Consider the following 16,644-nt stretch of genomic DNA (forward strand, 5'->3'; position numbering starts at 1 on the left):
GCCTGGTCTATGAGTAATATGCTGTCATCCTGTTATAGAAAATGTGTTATTAAACTTCAAACTGTCCAGAAAAGATTTATCACGATGTTGCCTGCACTTGGGAGCCTGAGCCAAATAAGAAGAAGTTCTATGGACTAGGGTTTTATTCCTTAGAACGCAGGAGTCTGAGAGACGACCTGATAGAGGTATATATATGATGATAAGGGACTAAAGCAAGGTTAAAGCTGGTATTCTTTTTTCCCCAGAGAGTCAGGTGCTAAAAACAAGTCGGCGATACTCTAGCGTAGCGTTTAGCACAATGCTTTATAGTACAGGCGATCCGTTCTCCAGGTAGCTTTCCTCCGGGCGCACTGCTTTCCTCCCACAGTCCGAAGACGTACCCGTTGGTAGGTTAATGGCTCATTGCATATTTGCCCGTGGTTAAGCGAGGATTAGTTGGGGGTATTTTTGAGTGGCGCAGTTCGAAGGCCCAAATTCCCCATTCAGCGCTGTAGCTCAATAAATAAATACACAAAATAGTTTAAAATTAGGTGCGATAGATTTAAAGAGACATCAGGGGCAACGTCTTCACCTGCGTATTTGGAATGAGCTGCCAGAAATAGTGGCGGAGGCGAGTCCATGAACCAGATTTAAAAGCCATCCAGATGACTATATGACTTTGAAAGGTTTAGAGGGTCATGCGCCAAAACCGGGCAGACGGGATTGCCTCGCCGAGCAACGTCGTGAGAATGGACCATTTGGGTCGAAGATCCTGTTTTCATTCTGTATGACTCAATTACTCGAGAAGTGTAAATAAAAAAGATTCAGCCCAGTCAACGTCAATGACCAACACCACGCGTGATACAAATTCCCCATTACATTCTAAAACGATCTACTTGCCATCCGTACAGTTGACTGCTACATCTTCCCAGTGTTTGCAGTTGTGAATCCCCCATCCAGAAAAGGAGCATTCCCACAGGAAAGATTCATTCCCACTGCACGCGAGGTCGTCCATCCATATTACACCACTCCCTTGCCCGAAGTGTGCTCCCGGTAGTACTGAGATGGGAGAGCCGCAACCAAGTTGCTTGCAAACAACCTTAGCGACCTCCATGTCCCAACCGTCGTGGCATACAGTCCCCCATTTTCCATTGTAGTACAACTCCACTCGTCCCGAACAATATCCATCGCCTTCTACTAGCCTGACACTGAGCTCTGAAATGCAACGTAAGAAATAAAATTTCGTCATTTTGAGAATAGCTTGACTTACTGTTCGATTACTTAATTATTCCCGTGGCAGTTCATTTCAGTTGACATGAAGGTTTGTCCAGAAGGTTAAGGTTCAAAATTGTGTGTGTGTGTGTGTGTGTGTGTCTGTCTGTCTGTTTCTGTAAGTACATAAACATATATAGTCCTCATACTATCCATCCATCTATATCGATGTCTATATATACAAAGTGTAGATAAACATATATGTATCCTATATGTACGCACATGTCTACTGTTTGTAGCATATTTATATATTCCACGATACCGTCACGGCAAAAAAAAAACAAATTTCATGATGTATGTGAGTGATGATAAGCCTAATATGGGTCTCTATTGCAGACTGAGGGGAATCATGGTCGGTAATAGGGGAAGGGAGAGGTGAAGAAGCCAGAAGCATTTAAATGACATTCTATAAAGATCAGTAAAACAATTCCTTGGAATAAAATGTCCTTGCCTAGTGCCTCAGACATTCGTGCCATCTATCGATTCTGGCACTCCTTCTCTGCCACCTGTTTCACACTGCTCCCCTGGCGCCCCACCCTTGCTATTCTTAAATCATTAGCTCTACAAACTCCCGCGCGTGTGTGTGTGTGTGTGTGTGTGTGTGTGTGTGTGTGTGTCTGTCTGTCTGTCTGTCTGTGCAACTCAACGCAGCTCACTAGAGTGGAGGAACTCAATTACCACTTTATCACCTCGCGATTCGGTTGTTTTAGTATATCTCATTTTGTATTCTTGTAAAAATTGGTGCAGTACGTATAGCGGTTAGTGCGACTATATTACAGCAGCGTGAGTTATAGTTCGGAGTTCAATTACGAAGTCATCTGTAATGAATCCATGTGGAATGCGTGGGTCGTCTCCGAGTTCTCTGGTTTCCTCCAAATTCCAAAGTCAAAGGGTTAGTACGTTAATTGGTCATTGTAAGTTATCTCGCGATTAGGTTAGGGAGTTTCAGAGTGGCATGTTCTAAGGGATGGCAGGATCTGTTTCGCGCTATACAGTATCTCAATAAGTAAATAAAATTCGTTTATGTCGAATTCATTATTTTTTTTTGTGAATGCCGTGGTTGGATGCATTGTGTCTGTGAAGATGCTGAAGCTTTTTATTGCACCTGTGCATACAAGCGCCTATGCATATGACAATAAACTCCCCTTCGACTTTATTTTCTGTCTAACACATACTTCTTAGAAATTTCGCATTGTAAAATTAAATAGACTTGCCGTCTTCGCACTTCACTCCCGCATCCCTTTCGTGACCGCAGTTGTCAATCCCCCATCCCGTGAAGGCGCACTCCCAAAGGGCAGATTCGGTGCCTGTGCACACAACATCGTCCACCCAGGTTTTTCCGCTCCCTTGCCCGAAATGGGCTCCTCGAAAGACCGACGCGGCAGAACCACAACTCAGCTGATGGCAAACGACCCGGGCGTCTTCCACGTCCCAGGCTCTGTCGCAAACCGTCCCCCATTGTCCATTGTAGTTCAGCTCCACTCTTCCCGAACAATTATTGCTGCCGCCTACGAGCCGTAGATCTAGTTCTGGCATGAAACAGAAAGTATAAATTACCTTTTAAACATCCTCAGACCTATTAGGTGTGAATACCTTCACGCAGGACCAGTCGTTGCATCTAGCCGTAATATATCAGTAAAAGGGACGCCATGGTGGCGTAGCACAGCAGATAGTAAGGAGCTATTGCATCTGGGGGCGTGGGAGTTTGGAGTTCAATCCCGACGTCCTTTATGAGGAGGACGTCCTCTCCCTTGTATGCGTGGGTTTTCTCCGGGTGCTCCGGTTTCCCACCGCAGTCCAAAGGCGTACTGATTAGAATGTTAATCGTTCACTGAAAATTGTTCCGTGATTAGGCTGGAGTTGTATATGGGGTTACTGGCTGGTGCGGTTCGACTTTCTAGAAGGGCCTATTCTGCACAGTATCTTTAAATTAAAAACAGGACATGTCATCTGACAGTAGGCATCTACGTAAACTTTGACCTGAAGTGTCAAGCAGGAGGTCATAATGCAGGGCAGTAGTCTACGTGTCAAGTGTAACTAACACACATAGCTATCGGATTTACTGGGTAAATACAACCAATTATACATGTTTATACCTGGGATACAATTATATTCTGAAATTCTCATTTCCGTCATTCATTCACACCTGACTCTGGGAGGAAGCCAGCGAAAGTGGCAGATGCGAATTCAACATTTATAACGCACTTCAAGTCAAGTGACCAAGTTCAGGTTCAGCTGAATATGTTCATCGCCGATTTTAACAGTAGACAGGTAGTCAGGTTGAAGAAAAGGGCGTAAAGTACGTTGTTATTCGAAGTCAGGGCACTGGCTGAGAACATCCGAAAGGATCATAGGTGTCTCCCTACCGTCTATCAGGGACATTTATTAGGAACAGGGCCCTTAGCATTATCAAGGATCCTCCCCATCCATCCAGCAGGATGAAAAACACAGTTTTTCCGTCAGCCGATTTAACTTCAGAACACCCTGCCACATCACATTCGAAGTGTTTCCTGTTAATTTGTCCTGTACCCTACAATATTTAATTTATGTACTTTAATTTGTTTATTTGTGCGTAATTGAGTTGTAGATTTTATTCTTACTTTCCTCAGCTCTTGTGTGCGATATGTCTGTTAAGTGTACGACTGTGCTTTACACCCTGATCCGGAGAAACCTTCTCTCGTTTGGTGGTATACATGTATATAGCTAAATGATAATAAACTCGACTTGGCTTGGCTTGAGTTGAGGTGTTGGGATATTATGCTGCAGTACAAGTGATCGGAGCGGCTACATTTGAGAGTTGTGTTCAATCTATTGTAGAAACGTTGTGTTTAATCTGAAAATACTGCAGGCAACACATTCAAAATGCTGGAGGAACTCAGCAGGTCAGGCAACATCTATGGAAGGTAACCAACAGCCGACGTTGCGGGTTGACACCCTTCACCAGACATTCCGTAGCCGCTGTATTACCAACTGGTAATCTCCTCCAACATTTTGTACAAATACTGTGCAAATCTCTTAGGCACATTTGCACAGTACGTAAATAATTTTGGACAGACGGTAATGAAGAAAATTACGCATCACCATTTTCTCCAACTGATAGAAAAGTGGGCATTAAATGGTTACATTGTTAGCTATGTCTGCGTTCGACGGGGATTAGATTTCATTGATGTAAATAACATGCTACAACGCATCATTAATTGCACGTGCAAAACATCAACAAAAATCCCCATTCGGTTGTAGAAGTGTGTACTTGCCGTCTGTACAGTTGACTCTCGCATCTTCGCCGTGAACACAGTTTTTAATCCCCCATCCATCGAAGGCACATTCCCAAATGAAAGATTCACTTCCATTACACGCAACTTTGTTCATCCAAATTTTCCCGCTGCCTTGCCCGAAATTGGAGCTCACTGTAGCTGCCACCCGAAGGCCGCAACCCAACTGCTTACAGACAACTTGGGCGTCCGCCTTGTCCCAGCCATCGCCACAAACTGCTCCCCAGTGCCCATTGTAATTCACCTCCACTCTTCCCGAGCAACGATCACTGCCATCCGCAAGCCTTAGATCCAGTTCTGAAATGAAAAACGGAATAACTGTAGAGGATGACTTGAAAATTTTCACAATACCCCAACCCTCAGTTCTAAAGAGCAAAGATTAAGAATAAGTTTTATTTGTCACGTTGAAACATACAGTGAAAAACAGTTCCAGTCCATGGCCTCCTCTTCTGCCAGGATTAGGACACCAGGAGCAACACCTGATTTCTCGTCTAGGTAGCTTCCAACCTGGTGGAATGACCATGAACTTCTCGTTCCGGTAATTTTCCCTTCCCCTTCCCTGTTCTTCTATTCCGCAATCTAGCGACTTACCTCTTCTCCTCATAAGCACATCACCGCGCCGATGCCCATCCTGCTTCCCTTTGTTCCATCGTCTATTCTCCTTTCCGATCAAATTCCTTTTCCAGCCCTTTGTCTTTTCCGCCTATCACTCGCTACTTTTTACTTGATTCCCGCTCAGGCACTCTCCCATTTTCACGTATCATCTTATAACTTGTCCTCCTTCACCTCGCCTCACCTATTTCTGGCATCGTAGCCATAAAGTCATAGCGTCATAGAAAAGTACAGAACAGAAACAGTCCTTTCGACCCAGCTAGTCCATACGATCCATTTGAACGGAGTACTCCCATCGACCTGCACCGGGACCATAGCCGACCATACCCCTACTATCTGTATGCCTATCCACATTTCTCGTACAGGTTGAAATCGCGCTCCCATGCACACTAGTGCTGGCAGCTCATTCCACACCCTTATGAACACTGAGTGAAGATGCTTTCCATCATGTTCTACTCAAACTTTCCACCTGCCGCCTTTAAGCCATGCTCTCTAGTAGTAGTCCCACCCAACCTCAGTGGAAATAGCCTGCTTGCATTTACCCTATCTATACCTCTCGTGATTCTGTATACCTCTTTCAAATCTCATCTCAATCTACGAACTTCCAAATTTACCTTACTTGTAGATTTTTCTGACCCTTTCAACCTTATTACTCAGTGCCCTACCGTTCACTGTGAAAGACCCATCCTGGTGGCTCTAATTTGGAGTGAAACCAAGTCTAATTTAGTTTGCCTCTAAATCACTCTAAATCACCCTATTAATATCGTCGTACCTTTTTTATTTCTCAGTTCCACCCATAACGCCTCACGACGAGTTCTCCAGACTGTCTTGACATTTGAGCATTTCCGTGATATTCTCCCTGACTAGTAAAACCCCACCCCTACTCTTCTACTCCCTCCCTCTCTGTCGCGTCTTAAACAACCGACGCCCAGTATATTGGGCTGCCAGTTCTGCCCCTCCTGCAACCAAGTCTCACTAACGTCTACCGTAACATAATTCCAGGTGTTTATCCTTGCCCTGAGCTCATCTGGATTTCCTACTATACTTGTTGCATTGAAGTACGCTACTCAGGAAATTAGTCGCACAATGCTCGAAGGTTCGATTCCTGATTTTGTTGTAGGTCCTAACAACATCTGTCTCCACAACTTCACTAACTGTTTGGGCACCATGGTTCCCATGCCCCTGCAACTCTAATTTAAACCCATGCAGCACTAGCAAATCTACCCTCTACGATATTAGTCCCCTTCCAGTTCAGGTGCAAGCAGCCTTTTCCATATAGGTCCCACCTTTCCTAAAAGAGGGCTCAATGATCCAAAATCATATGACCTCCCCCCTACACCAACTGCTTAGCTACGTATTAAGCCTATTTTTCTATTTCTGGGCCCACTAGCACCTGGTACACGTAACAATCCTGAGATCCAAACTCTGGAGGTTCCGCTTTTTAATCTAGCACTGAAATCCCGTTGCAGAACCTCGTCACTCTTCCTACCTATGTCATTGGTACCTACATGCATCACGACCTCCGGCTGTCACCTCTCCGTCTTAAGAATACAGAGGACCCGATTGTTAGATTGTCCGGGCTCTGGCACCCAGGAGGCAGCGTACCATCCGGGAATCTCGTTCTGAACCATAGCACCTTCTTTCTCTTCCCCTAACAATGAATTCCCTCTCTCTACAACTCGCCTGTTCTCCCCCCTTCCATTCTGAGTCGCAAGGTTAGACTCAGCGTCAGAGACGTGATCGCTGTGACTTTCCTCTGCTAGGTCAGTATCCTGTTTTTGAAGGGGCTGACCATACGATACTCTGAATTGGCTGTTTAACTCCTTTCCCTTTCCTGACTGACTGCACCTTGGGTGTAACGACATCTCTATATGTCTTATATTTCATCCCCTCAGCCTTCAGAGTGATCCAGTATTTATCCATCTCCTAATCTTGAACGCGAATGTTAGAAACTGCAGCTGGATGCACTTCCCGCAGGTGTAGTCATCAGGAATAATGGAGGTCTCCCTGCCTTCACACATGCGGGAAGAGGGGCAGTCCATTATCTTGCCTGATATCTTTATTGTTCTAAATGAGAAAATAAAAAGAAGGAAAAACAACAAACTGTGGAGGAAAACTACCTATAGCTTTCTTTTGTCTTCTCTCACTGAAGCCTTTCCTTGGTGAAGCTTCGAAGATTTTAAGCCTCAAAATCGCCACTCTAACTCCGACCACTCAAATGAAGGCCGCTCAGACAATGGCCGCTCAACTTGCCCCTGCCTTACTTTAATTTATTCTTTCCAATCTATTTCGAATTCTGATTGGCCGCTACTCAAAGCTTCAAAATGCCGCTAGTCGCTGCCTTTTCTATTCAATTGGTGAACCTGATTGAGGGTTCTGATCATCGATTTGCCGCTGCTCAAAGCACCAAACCACCTCCACCTTTCCCAGTCTGGACTGGTGAGGGTTCCGGCCAGAAGCGTCGACGATTGATTATTTTCCATACAAATTGCCCTATCTCTTGAGTTCTTCTAGCATTTGTTGTGAGTTACTCTTGATTTACAACATCTGCAGAATCTCTTGTGAATGCATCGTTTGCATCAAATCAAGCCTGCGAGGATTGTGCAAAAGCAGCCCACAATTATTGCCACGCTTGTTTCTCAAACAGAGCATGACCACAAATTACTAAACCTAACCCTAACTGTACACCTCTGCTTCTTGCTTCTGGCCATGATATCTGAGACATGTATGTGAGGCAACCACCAGTGAGGACCTTGCTCCATACAAGAGTGAACACCTGATTTCTGTTTTCTCTGTAATATTCAGTAATTAATCTTCTCGCTTGACAGTAGTCCCTCAGACAGGAATGCTCCCTATATTTGCACTCTGTTTTGCTCTGCCAACATTACAATTTGCTACTTCTATATAAATAAGTGCAAATACATCTCGTGAAGAATACGACGTGCCATTTATTGTCAGATACTGTTCAATACTTCTCTGGGGAGCGGCACCTTGTCGTGATGGAGAGACTTGTGAGTCCCTGAGATCCCGAGTGTGAGGTTGGACGGAGTTTTGCCATCTGGTGCTTGGTGCCTGTTAGATTCACGCATGGTTGTGAGATCAAGGGGGAGTTTACGGAAAAAGAATGAAACGACCACGATCGCAGCTGTAGAGCTGGAGGAAGATGATGACACATCGCAACAACAGCGAAGGCAGAAGAAGGCTGCAGCAGTGCAGGGTCACCAGTGGTCTTGTATTCCATGCCAATGGTCCCTAACTCCGATCTGTCAAGAACCGTTTGGTGTCTATCGTTGCACCAGCCTCCCCACGTTAAATAAAGTCACACACAGTTGTTCTCAGTTAAGGGAATCCACACTGACATCTCGCATTAAGTCTCGTGGCGATCAGCAAGTCGCGAAACGGACAGAATTGTGTTGGCTGGCTAGAATTTGTGTATCCCGAGTCGGCCAGTAGTGCCACCTGAGGACCCATCGCCTTAAATATACCAAGAGACCTGGCCTCCTAAGCCACCTGTAGTATTGAATTCCACAGATTCACCACCATCTGCCTAAAGGAATTTCTATTCATTTCTGTTCTAATGAGTTGTCTTTCTATCACGAAGCTGTGTCCTCTCGTTCTAGACTCACTGACCATAGGAAATATCCTCTCAACATCCTCTCTATCTGTGCCCTTCAATATTCGATAGATTTCAAAGAGTACCGCATCACCCCCACTCCCCGCCATTCTTCCAAACTCGGACGAGTCCTAGCCCAGAGATATCAAACCCTTTCTTCCCGGGATCATTCTCATGAACGTCCTCTGGACCCTCTCCATTTAAGAAAGACAAGTTAATAAATTTCTGGAAACATCTTTTCTTCTGTGAGCTATAGAAAGCATTCAATAAATTTTAAGAAAACATCTCGTCTGTGAGAAATAACACGCGGCCATTATTATTCCTTTTGCGTATTATGAGTATTCTGTACCTATCAAACTAAATATAATTTGGAAACTACCTCTGTGCTTGCACTAACCAGAGGGAAACCGACAAGGAAAGTGGCGCATTCCAGGAGTATTGGTCGCCCCAGTACAGGAAGTGTGTGGGGTCTTTTGAAATGGTACAGAAGAGGTTTACTAGGATATTGCCTGGATTAAGAGGCATGTACTATAATGAAATGTTGGATAACTTGGGTTGTTTTCTTTGGAGCGGCAGAAGTTGACGGGAGACATAATGGAGATTTATAAGATTACGAGTGGCATAGATAAAGCTGACAGCGGTATCTTTTCCCTACCATTGAATTGTTAATACTAGAAGGCATGCATTTAAGATAAGAGGGTGAAAGTTCAGAAGAGGTGTGAGGGGAAGGTTTTTCATCCAGAGATTGGTCGGTGCCTGGAATGCGCTTCCGGGATGGTGGTAGAGGCAGATACATTAGTGATTTTTATGAGATATTTATTTAGGCTCACGAATGTAACGAAAATGGAAGGATATGGACATTGTGTATGAAATAGTTTAGTTGGCCATTTGATTACTAATTTAATTGGTTATGCACAACATATTGGGCCGAAAGGCATGTTTCTGTGCTGTACTGTTCTATATTCTATATTCTGTATTTTACTTTCTACAACCGTCTGTACATTTGAAGCCTTCATACGAGGCAGCAGGATCTTTTTTATGTTCTGTTTCACTCGATGGACAGATGGGCAGACAGATATCAGCATAATTTCACGAGGTGGGGTCAATGGTGACTTCATATTCAGAAAAGTGAATCACATTATATACAGTACGTTATCATTGGCAATTGCAAGTGCAAATTATGAAGGGAAATCTCCTTCACTTGGAACAAAGAAGATTATACTTGCCATCCAAACACTCCACCCCTGCATCTTTCTCGTGGCCGCAGTTGTTAGTCTCCCATCCTGGGAAGGGACATTCCCAAAGGGAAAGTTCATTCCCAATGCAGGCGACATCGGTCATCCAAATGTTGTCGCTGCCTTGTCCAAAGTGGGCACCCTGCAATGCTGATGAGCGAGCGCCGCAGCCCAGCTGATTGCAAACAACTTGGGCGTCTGCAGTGTCCCAGTTTCGGTCGCACACCGTCCCCCACTGTCCATTGTAATTCACCTCCACCCTTCCCGAACAACGATCGCTGCCACCAACGAGTCTTATGTCCAGTTCTGAAAAGAAACAGAATGAATGGCTACACAGGTTGATAGAGTGGTAAGGATGGCATAGCAAGATCTCAAGGTTGTTCGCTCTCATTTCTAGTACACATGGGTAAAGGAGGACAAATTATTATTACTCTGGGTGCGATGCGGCACAAAAAGATAAAGAACGCAACAATAAAAATACAATCAATGTAAAGACATAAGATAGCTTCCATACATAGGTTGATTATATGTACATAAAGTGACGTTAGACAGAGGAGTGTCCGTACACGAAGGTTGGTGGTGTGGACGTTTGTCGTAGGTTACAACGGGAAATTGATGGAATGCAGAACTGGGCTGAGAAGTGACAGATGAAATTCAATATGGAAAAGGGTGAAGCGATTCACTTTTGACCGTCGAACTTGAAGGCAGAGTACAGAGTTAATGGCAGAATTCTTTGCAGTGTGGAGGGACAGAGGGATTTTGGGGTTCATGTCCACATATCATTCAAAGTTGCTGTACAAGTTGATAGGGATGTACTGTATAGGCCTTCATTAGGCGCAGGATTGAGTTCAAGAGCTGCGATATAATGGTGTAGTTCTGTATAACTCTGGTTAGACCACACTTGGGGTGTTACATTCACTTCTGGACGCCTCATTATAAGAATGTTTATAGAGGGTGCAGAGGACATTTACCAAGACACTGTCTGGATTAGATAGTATGACCGAGGCCTTTTCTCTTTTGAGTGAAGGAGGATGAGATGTGAATTGATAGAGGTGAGCATAGTATTAAGAGGCGTAAGTAGAGTGGGTAATCAGAGACATTTTCCCAGGGCGGAAATGGTTAATATAAATTGCTAATAATGTGAAGGGAGGAAAGTATAGGAGGGATGTCAGACGAAGTTTTTTACACAGAGATGGGTGTGTGGAACACCTTGTCAGGCGTGGTGATAAAGACAGATACGTTAGGCACATATAAGAAACTCTTAGGCGCATAGTTGATTGAAAGCTGAAGGACTATGAGCGAGGAAAGATTAAAGTTAGAGTGGGTTAAGATGTCAGCACAGCATCGTGGGACAAAAGGGCCTCTACTATACTGTAATGTACTATGTTGTCTGAGCTACTTCGTCATTAATGCGCGTGCACAGTATATAATTTCACGACGAAGGATTGATGGTGATTGCATTACGTTCACATAAATAAAATAATATGTATGTTTATTTTAATGGACAAATGAAGACCATGAACTTAAGTCCTTTTCCATTGTAAATGTAATGTGTACTTACCTACTGTACAGTTTACTCCAGCATCTTCCCAGTGGCCGCAACTGTTAACTCCCCATCCAGCGAAGGAGCATTCCCAAAGTGAAGATTCGTTGCCATTGCACGCAACATTGTTCATCCAAACGTTTCCGCTCCCTTCACCGAAGTGCGCACCGGGAAGGGCTACAGCGCGTGAGCCGCAACCCAGCTGCCTGCAGACCACCCCAGCGTCTTCATTGTCCCAGCTGTCGTGACAAACTGTTCCCCACTGTCGATTGTACTGCACTTCCACTCTCCCCGAGCAGCGATCGCTGACACCTACAAGTCTTATATGCAGTTCTGAAAGAAAGCGGAGGGAAACAATTCATCAGCAATGACGACGCTCGGGAAATACATCCGCAATAAAGGATGGACAGTTTGGATTTCATCAATATAAACAAAATGGCATAAGATCTTTATTTCCTTGGAAAATGCCAAGAATGAGCAATAACTACTCTGACGTACTTGATTTCCATACATTTATCACGAGAGAAACGTAATAATGACCCATTGGATCCAGGGTATCCGAATCCTGGAAATTCAATATACACTCAGTTGCCACTCACCAGATGCCTACTGTACTTATTGAAGTGACCTTCGGGTGTATCTTCGTGACCTTCTGTTGCTGTAGCCCGTCCACTATAATCTTCGACGTGTTGTGCGTACCGAGATGTTCTTCTGCACACCACTGTTGTAATGCGCGTTTATTTGAATTACTGTCCTCCTCCTGTCAGGTTGAATCTTTCTAGCCAATATCGTCGAAACTCTCTCATTAACAAGGCTTTTTCGCCCACAGAACTGCCGCTCGTTGGACATATATTTTTATGAATTATTTGTACTATTTTCTGTAAATTCCCAGAATGTCAGCAGTCTCTGACATACTCAAACCACCCTGTCCGGCACCAACAATCGTTCCATGGTCAAAGTCACGATTCTTCCCTATTCTGATGTTTGGTCTGAAGAATAACTGAACCTGTTGACCATATATGCAACCTTTTTATGCATTGAGATGCCGCCACATGATTGGCAGATTGAGGAGCAGGTCTACAAGGTTATCTAATAAAATGCCCACTGAATGTATATTGAAACATTTAAGCTAGTAATTCAACTAGATATTTTATAAACGGAGAAATTCAAACCATTTCTCTGAATTCCTCTCCATGTTTTATTTTCGAAAAATATCGTTCAATCAAATAAGATTAACCATGGAAGTGACATACTTAAAAAGCAAGGACTTCAAAGAAATTTCTCTTCCCTTCGTAAATACATCTCCAGTGGTGCAATTATATACTTGCCTTCCGAACAGTTCACTCCCGCATCTTCCCCGTGACCGCAGTTGTTTTTACCCCATCCTGCAAAGGTGCATTCTGAAAGAGAAGATTCACTTCCACTGCACGCAACATCGTCCATCCAAATGTTCCCGTTCCCTTGCCCGAAGTAAGCACTATGAAGGGCTGTTACACCAGACCCGCAACCAAGCTGATTACAAACGACCTTGGCGTCTTCTGTGTCCCAACCATCATCGCACACCGTCCCCCATTGTCCATCGTGCTGCACTTCTACTCTACCGGAACAATGGTCACTGCCACCAACCAGTCTTATATCACGCTCTGAAAAGAGAAGGAAATAATCAAATGCAGTTACGACATGAGCAAACTCATTTCCCCCGGAAAAACCTTACTTTTCAGATCTATTACTTATTTCTGGCGAAGATATCTAATTAAAACTGTGAATAAAAAATTCAGCTAGATTGTCATTTGATAATGAACCATTTTGTACCGCAGATGTTGTAACCTCAAGGAAGGATTTCATACGCCTGACATTAGTCAACATGGGTATGGCCCGGAGCGAAGGAGACTGAGGGGTGTCCTTAAGATTCAGGAGAATAAACCTATTTATTATAATTTATATGACATTGTTTTTTTCTGCAGTGCAAGGATATAAAATACTATAAATTAGTAGATAGATAGATAGATAGATAGATAGATAGATAGATAGATAGAGGAAAAAGGAAAAGGAACATCTGGTAGTAATATTCTGGGACCTTCGATGGCGGAGCAGAGGAGGCTTTTTCTGAATCGTTGTCGTTAGTTCCTCAGGCTTACCTTATCCTCAATGCTGGTAGCAAGAAGAGGGAAAGAAGAGGGATGGTGAGGTATAAAGATGTAAATGGGCATTTATTAAATCAGGAGGGGCATAGATGTGAACAATCACGGATCACGGATTTTGTTTTAATATAGGACAACAGAATCTAAACCTGTCGGGGGAAGGTGGTGTTGGTGAGAGGGCATGAGTTAAATACACGAAGGAAATGGATTAAATGTAACTCGAGAGGGATATTATATTTTTACCAGAGTTTGATGGGTATATGGAATGAGATGCCAGACGATGTTATGTATGGGGGTACACTTGCAGCATTTCAAACGTTTTTGGACATGTTTATTGATAGGAAAGGTTTAGAGATTATTCGGAACGGTTTGATCATATCCTGGTATAGAAGCTCCAATGAACAGGATCGTAAGAGAAAGCAAAGGGTTGTAAACACAGCCAGCTGCAACGCAGGTAGACACTCCCTACCGTTGAGTACATAATCAAGAACTGGGACCTTAAGGCAGTGGGAATCTATCACTAAAGATCCTCTCCATCCGTGACATGCTTTCTTCTTATGAATACCATCAGGACGGAGGGACTGGGACTAGAGCCTGAAGACTCACATACAACGATTTAGAAAAAAAAACTTATTCTCCTGCGCCATCTGATTTCTGAACTACTTTGAACACTACCTTGAACTATCCCTCTGGTGTATCTTGATCACGTTACTGGAGATTCAGAGTTATTCCACTTTGCCACTTTGATATGGCCCACACCATTAACCTGGTCCAACACTAGCCTTGATGAGGATGTTTCTCCTCCTTACGTTCAGGGTTATTGTATGCTAAGTATTAGTGAGTGTTGTGGGGTTATTTCTTTGGTTGTTGTTGGTGAGGGGTCTGGATTTTAGGGAATGAGTGCTCTGATTTGGGAGATGAGGGCCAGGTTTTGTGGGGAAGTGGAAGTAAAGGGTACGGATAGGGGTAGGGTTGGAGAATGGAAGTGTGAGGCTGGAACAGAGAGGGATGTGAATAATAGTGTTGTAGATGGAGGTGGAGGCTTCCTAGCGGGGGTAGAAAGCGGGAGACCTGGCCAAGAGAGAGCACAGGTTTTTGGACCAGTTGTTTTATTTTGTAGTTTATACTCAACACATTCAAAATGCTGGAGTAGCTCCGCAAATATTGACTGCCAAGTCCTGACCTGTGTGTGGAAAACCCCATTGGATGTCAAGTCCAACGCGTTGACCAATCAGCCATCACAGCTCAGGCCAATGTATTCTTACTCCACGTTTCCTGCGTCTACTGTCTTACATTCGTCTTCGTAATTGATTATAATGTTATATCTTTGCACAACACTGCTACCGCAAAAAAGAAACACAAATTTCACGTCATATGAGTCAGCGATGATAAATCAGGTTCAGATTCTCAATATGACAGACAGATATGCTTTAAATGCTGGCAACGAGGACTAACAGTGAGACATCGTGGTCAGCCCAGATAAATCTGGCAGAAATTTGTTTCCGTGTTGTGTAGCTATTCTACACTATGGGAAGAAACGGTTCTAAGAGTAAACCAAGCAATTGGTGGGTAAACTGATGGTAAGTATACTTAGAGATGGTATATATAATTATCTGGATAGACAGGGTCTGATTAGGAACAATCAACATGGATTTGTGCGTGGAAGGTCATGATTGACAAATCTTATTGAATTTTTTGAAGAGGTTACTAGGAAAGTTGACGAGGGTAAAGCGGTGGATGTTGTCTATATGGACTTCAGGAAGGCCTTTGACAAGGTTACACACGGAAAGTTGGTTAGGAAGGTTCAATCGTTAGGTATTAATATTGAAGTAGTAAAATGGATTCAGCAGTGGCTGGATGGGAGACGCCAGAGAGTAGTGGTGGATAACTGTCTGTCAGATTGGAGGCCAGTGTCTAGTGGTGTGCCTTAGGGATCTGTACTGGGTCCGATGTTGTCATATATATATTAATGATCTGGATGATGGGGTGGTAAATTGGATTAGTAAGTATGCAGATGATACTAAGATAGGTGGAGTTGTGGATAATGAAGTAGTTTTTCAAAGCTTGCAGATAGATTTAGGCCAGTTAGAAGAGTGGGCTGAAAGATGGCAGATGGAGTTTAATGCTGATAAACGTGAGGTGCTACGTTTTGGTAGGACTAATCAAAATAGGACATACATGGTAAATGGTAGGGCATTGAAGGGTGCAGTAGAACAGAGAGATCTAGGAATGATGGTGCATAGTTCCCTGAAGGTGGAATCTTATGTGGATAGGGTGGTGAAGAAAGCTTTTTGTATGCTGGCCCTTATAAATCAGAGCATTGAGTATAGGAGTTGGGATGTGAAGTTGAAATTGTAGAAGGCATTGGGAAGGCCAAATTTGGAGTATTGTGTACAGTTCTGGTCATCGAATTATAGGAAAGGTGTCAACAAAATAGAGAGAGTACAGAGAAGATTTACTCGAATGTTACCTGGGTTTCTTCTCCTAAGTTACAGATAAAGGTTGAACAAGTTGGGTCTTTATTCGTTGGAGCATAGAAAGTTGAGGGGGGACTTGATAGAGGTATTTAAAATTATAAGGGGGATAGAAAGAGTTGACGTGGATAAGTTTTTTTCCATTGAGAGTGGGGAGATTCAAACAAGAGGACGTCAGTTGAGAGTTAAAGGGCAAAAGTTTAGGGGTAACATGAGTGGGAAATTTTTACTCAGAGAGTGGTAGCTTTGTGGAACGAGCTTCCAGCAGATTTGGCTGAGGCAGGTTCGATGTTGTCATTTAAAGTTAAATTGGATAGCTATATGGACAGGAGTGGAATGGAGGGTTATGGGCTGAGTGCAGGTTGGTAGGACGAGGTGAGAGTAAGAGTTCGGCACGGACTAGAAGGGCCGAGATGGCCTGTCTCCGTGCTGTAATTGTTATATGGTTATAAGGTTATAAGTATGATAACCCTTCTCCGTTCTGTTCAGCAAATATGACCATT

The 16,644-nt window shown here is 43.6% G+C and overlaps 1 protein-coding gene across 16 annotated transcripts in view; it reads right to left on the minus strand.

Moving 5' to 3' along the window:
* The window catches only part of LOC134338834 (deleted in malignant brain tumors 1 protein-like), a 68,491-nt gene that overhangs the window by 8,787 nt on the left and 43,060 nt on the right, over positions 1–16,644 (minus strand). For 15 of the 16 annotated variants that reach the window (XR_010016294.1, XM_063034943.1, XM_063034954.1 and 12 more), the window contains 6 exons: positions 12,855–13,169; positions 11,545–11,859; positions 9,975–10,289; positions 4,506–4,820; positions 2,466–2,780; positions 880–1,194 (listed from right to left, as the gene is read on the minus strand). Coding sequence is in view for 15 of the 16 variants with exons in the window: in XM_063034943.1 (XP_062891013.1) it covers positions 880–1,194; positions 2,466–2,780; positions 4,506–4,820; positions 9,975–10,289; positions 11,545–11,859; positions 12,855–13,169 (1,890 nt within the window). In the remaining variant the exon portion in view is untranslated. The remainder of the gene's footprint in view (positions 1–879; positions 1,195–2,465; positions 2,781–4,505; positions 4,821–9,974; positions 10,290–11,544; positions 11,860–12,854; positions 13,170–16,644) is intronic. The other variant, XM_063034941.1, reaches the window with a different exon arrangement.

The sequence above is a fragment of the Mobula hypostoma genome, chromosome 28 (assembly GCF_963921235.1).
Source record: "Mobula hypostoma chromosome 28, sMobHyp1.1, whole genome shotgun sequence".
NCBI lineage: Eukaryota > Metazoa > Chordata > Chondrichthyes > Myliobatiformes > Myliobatidae > Mobula > Mobula hypostoma.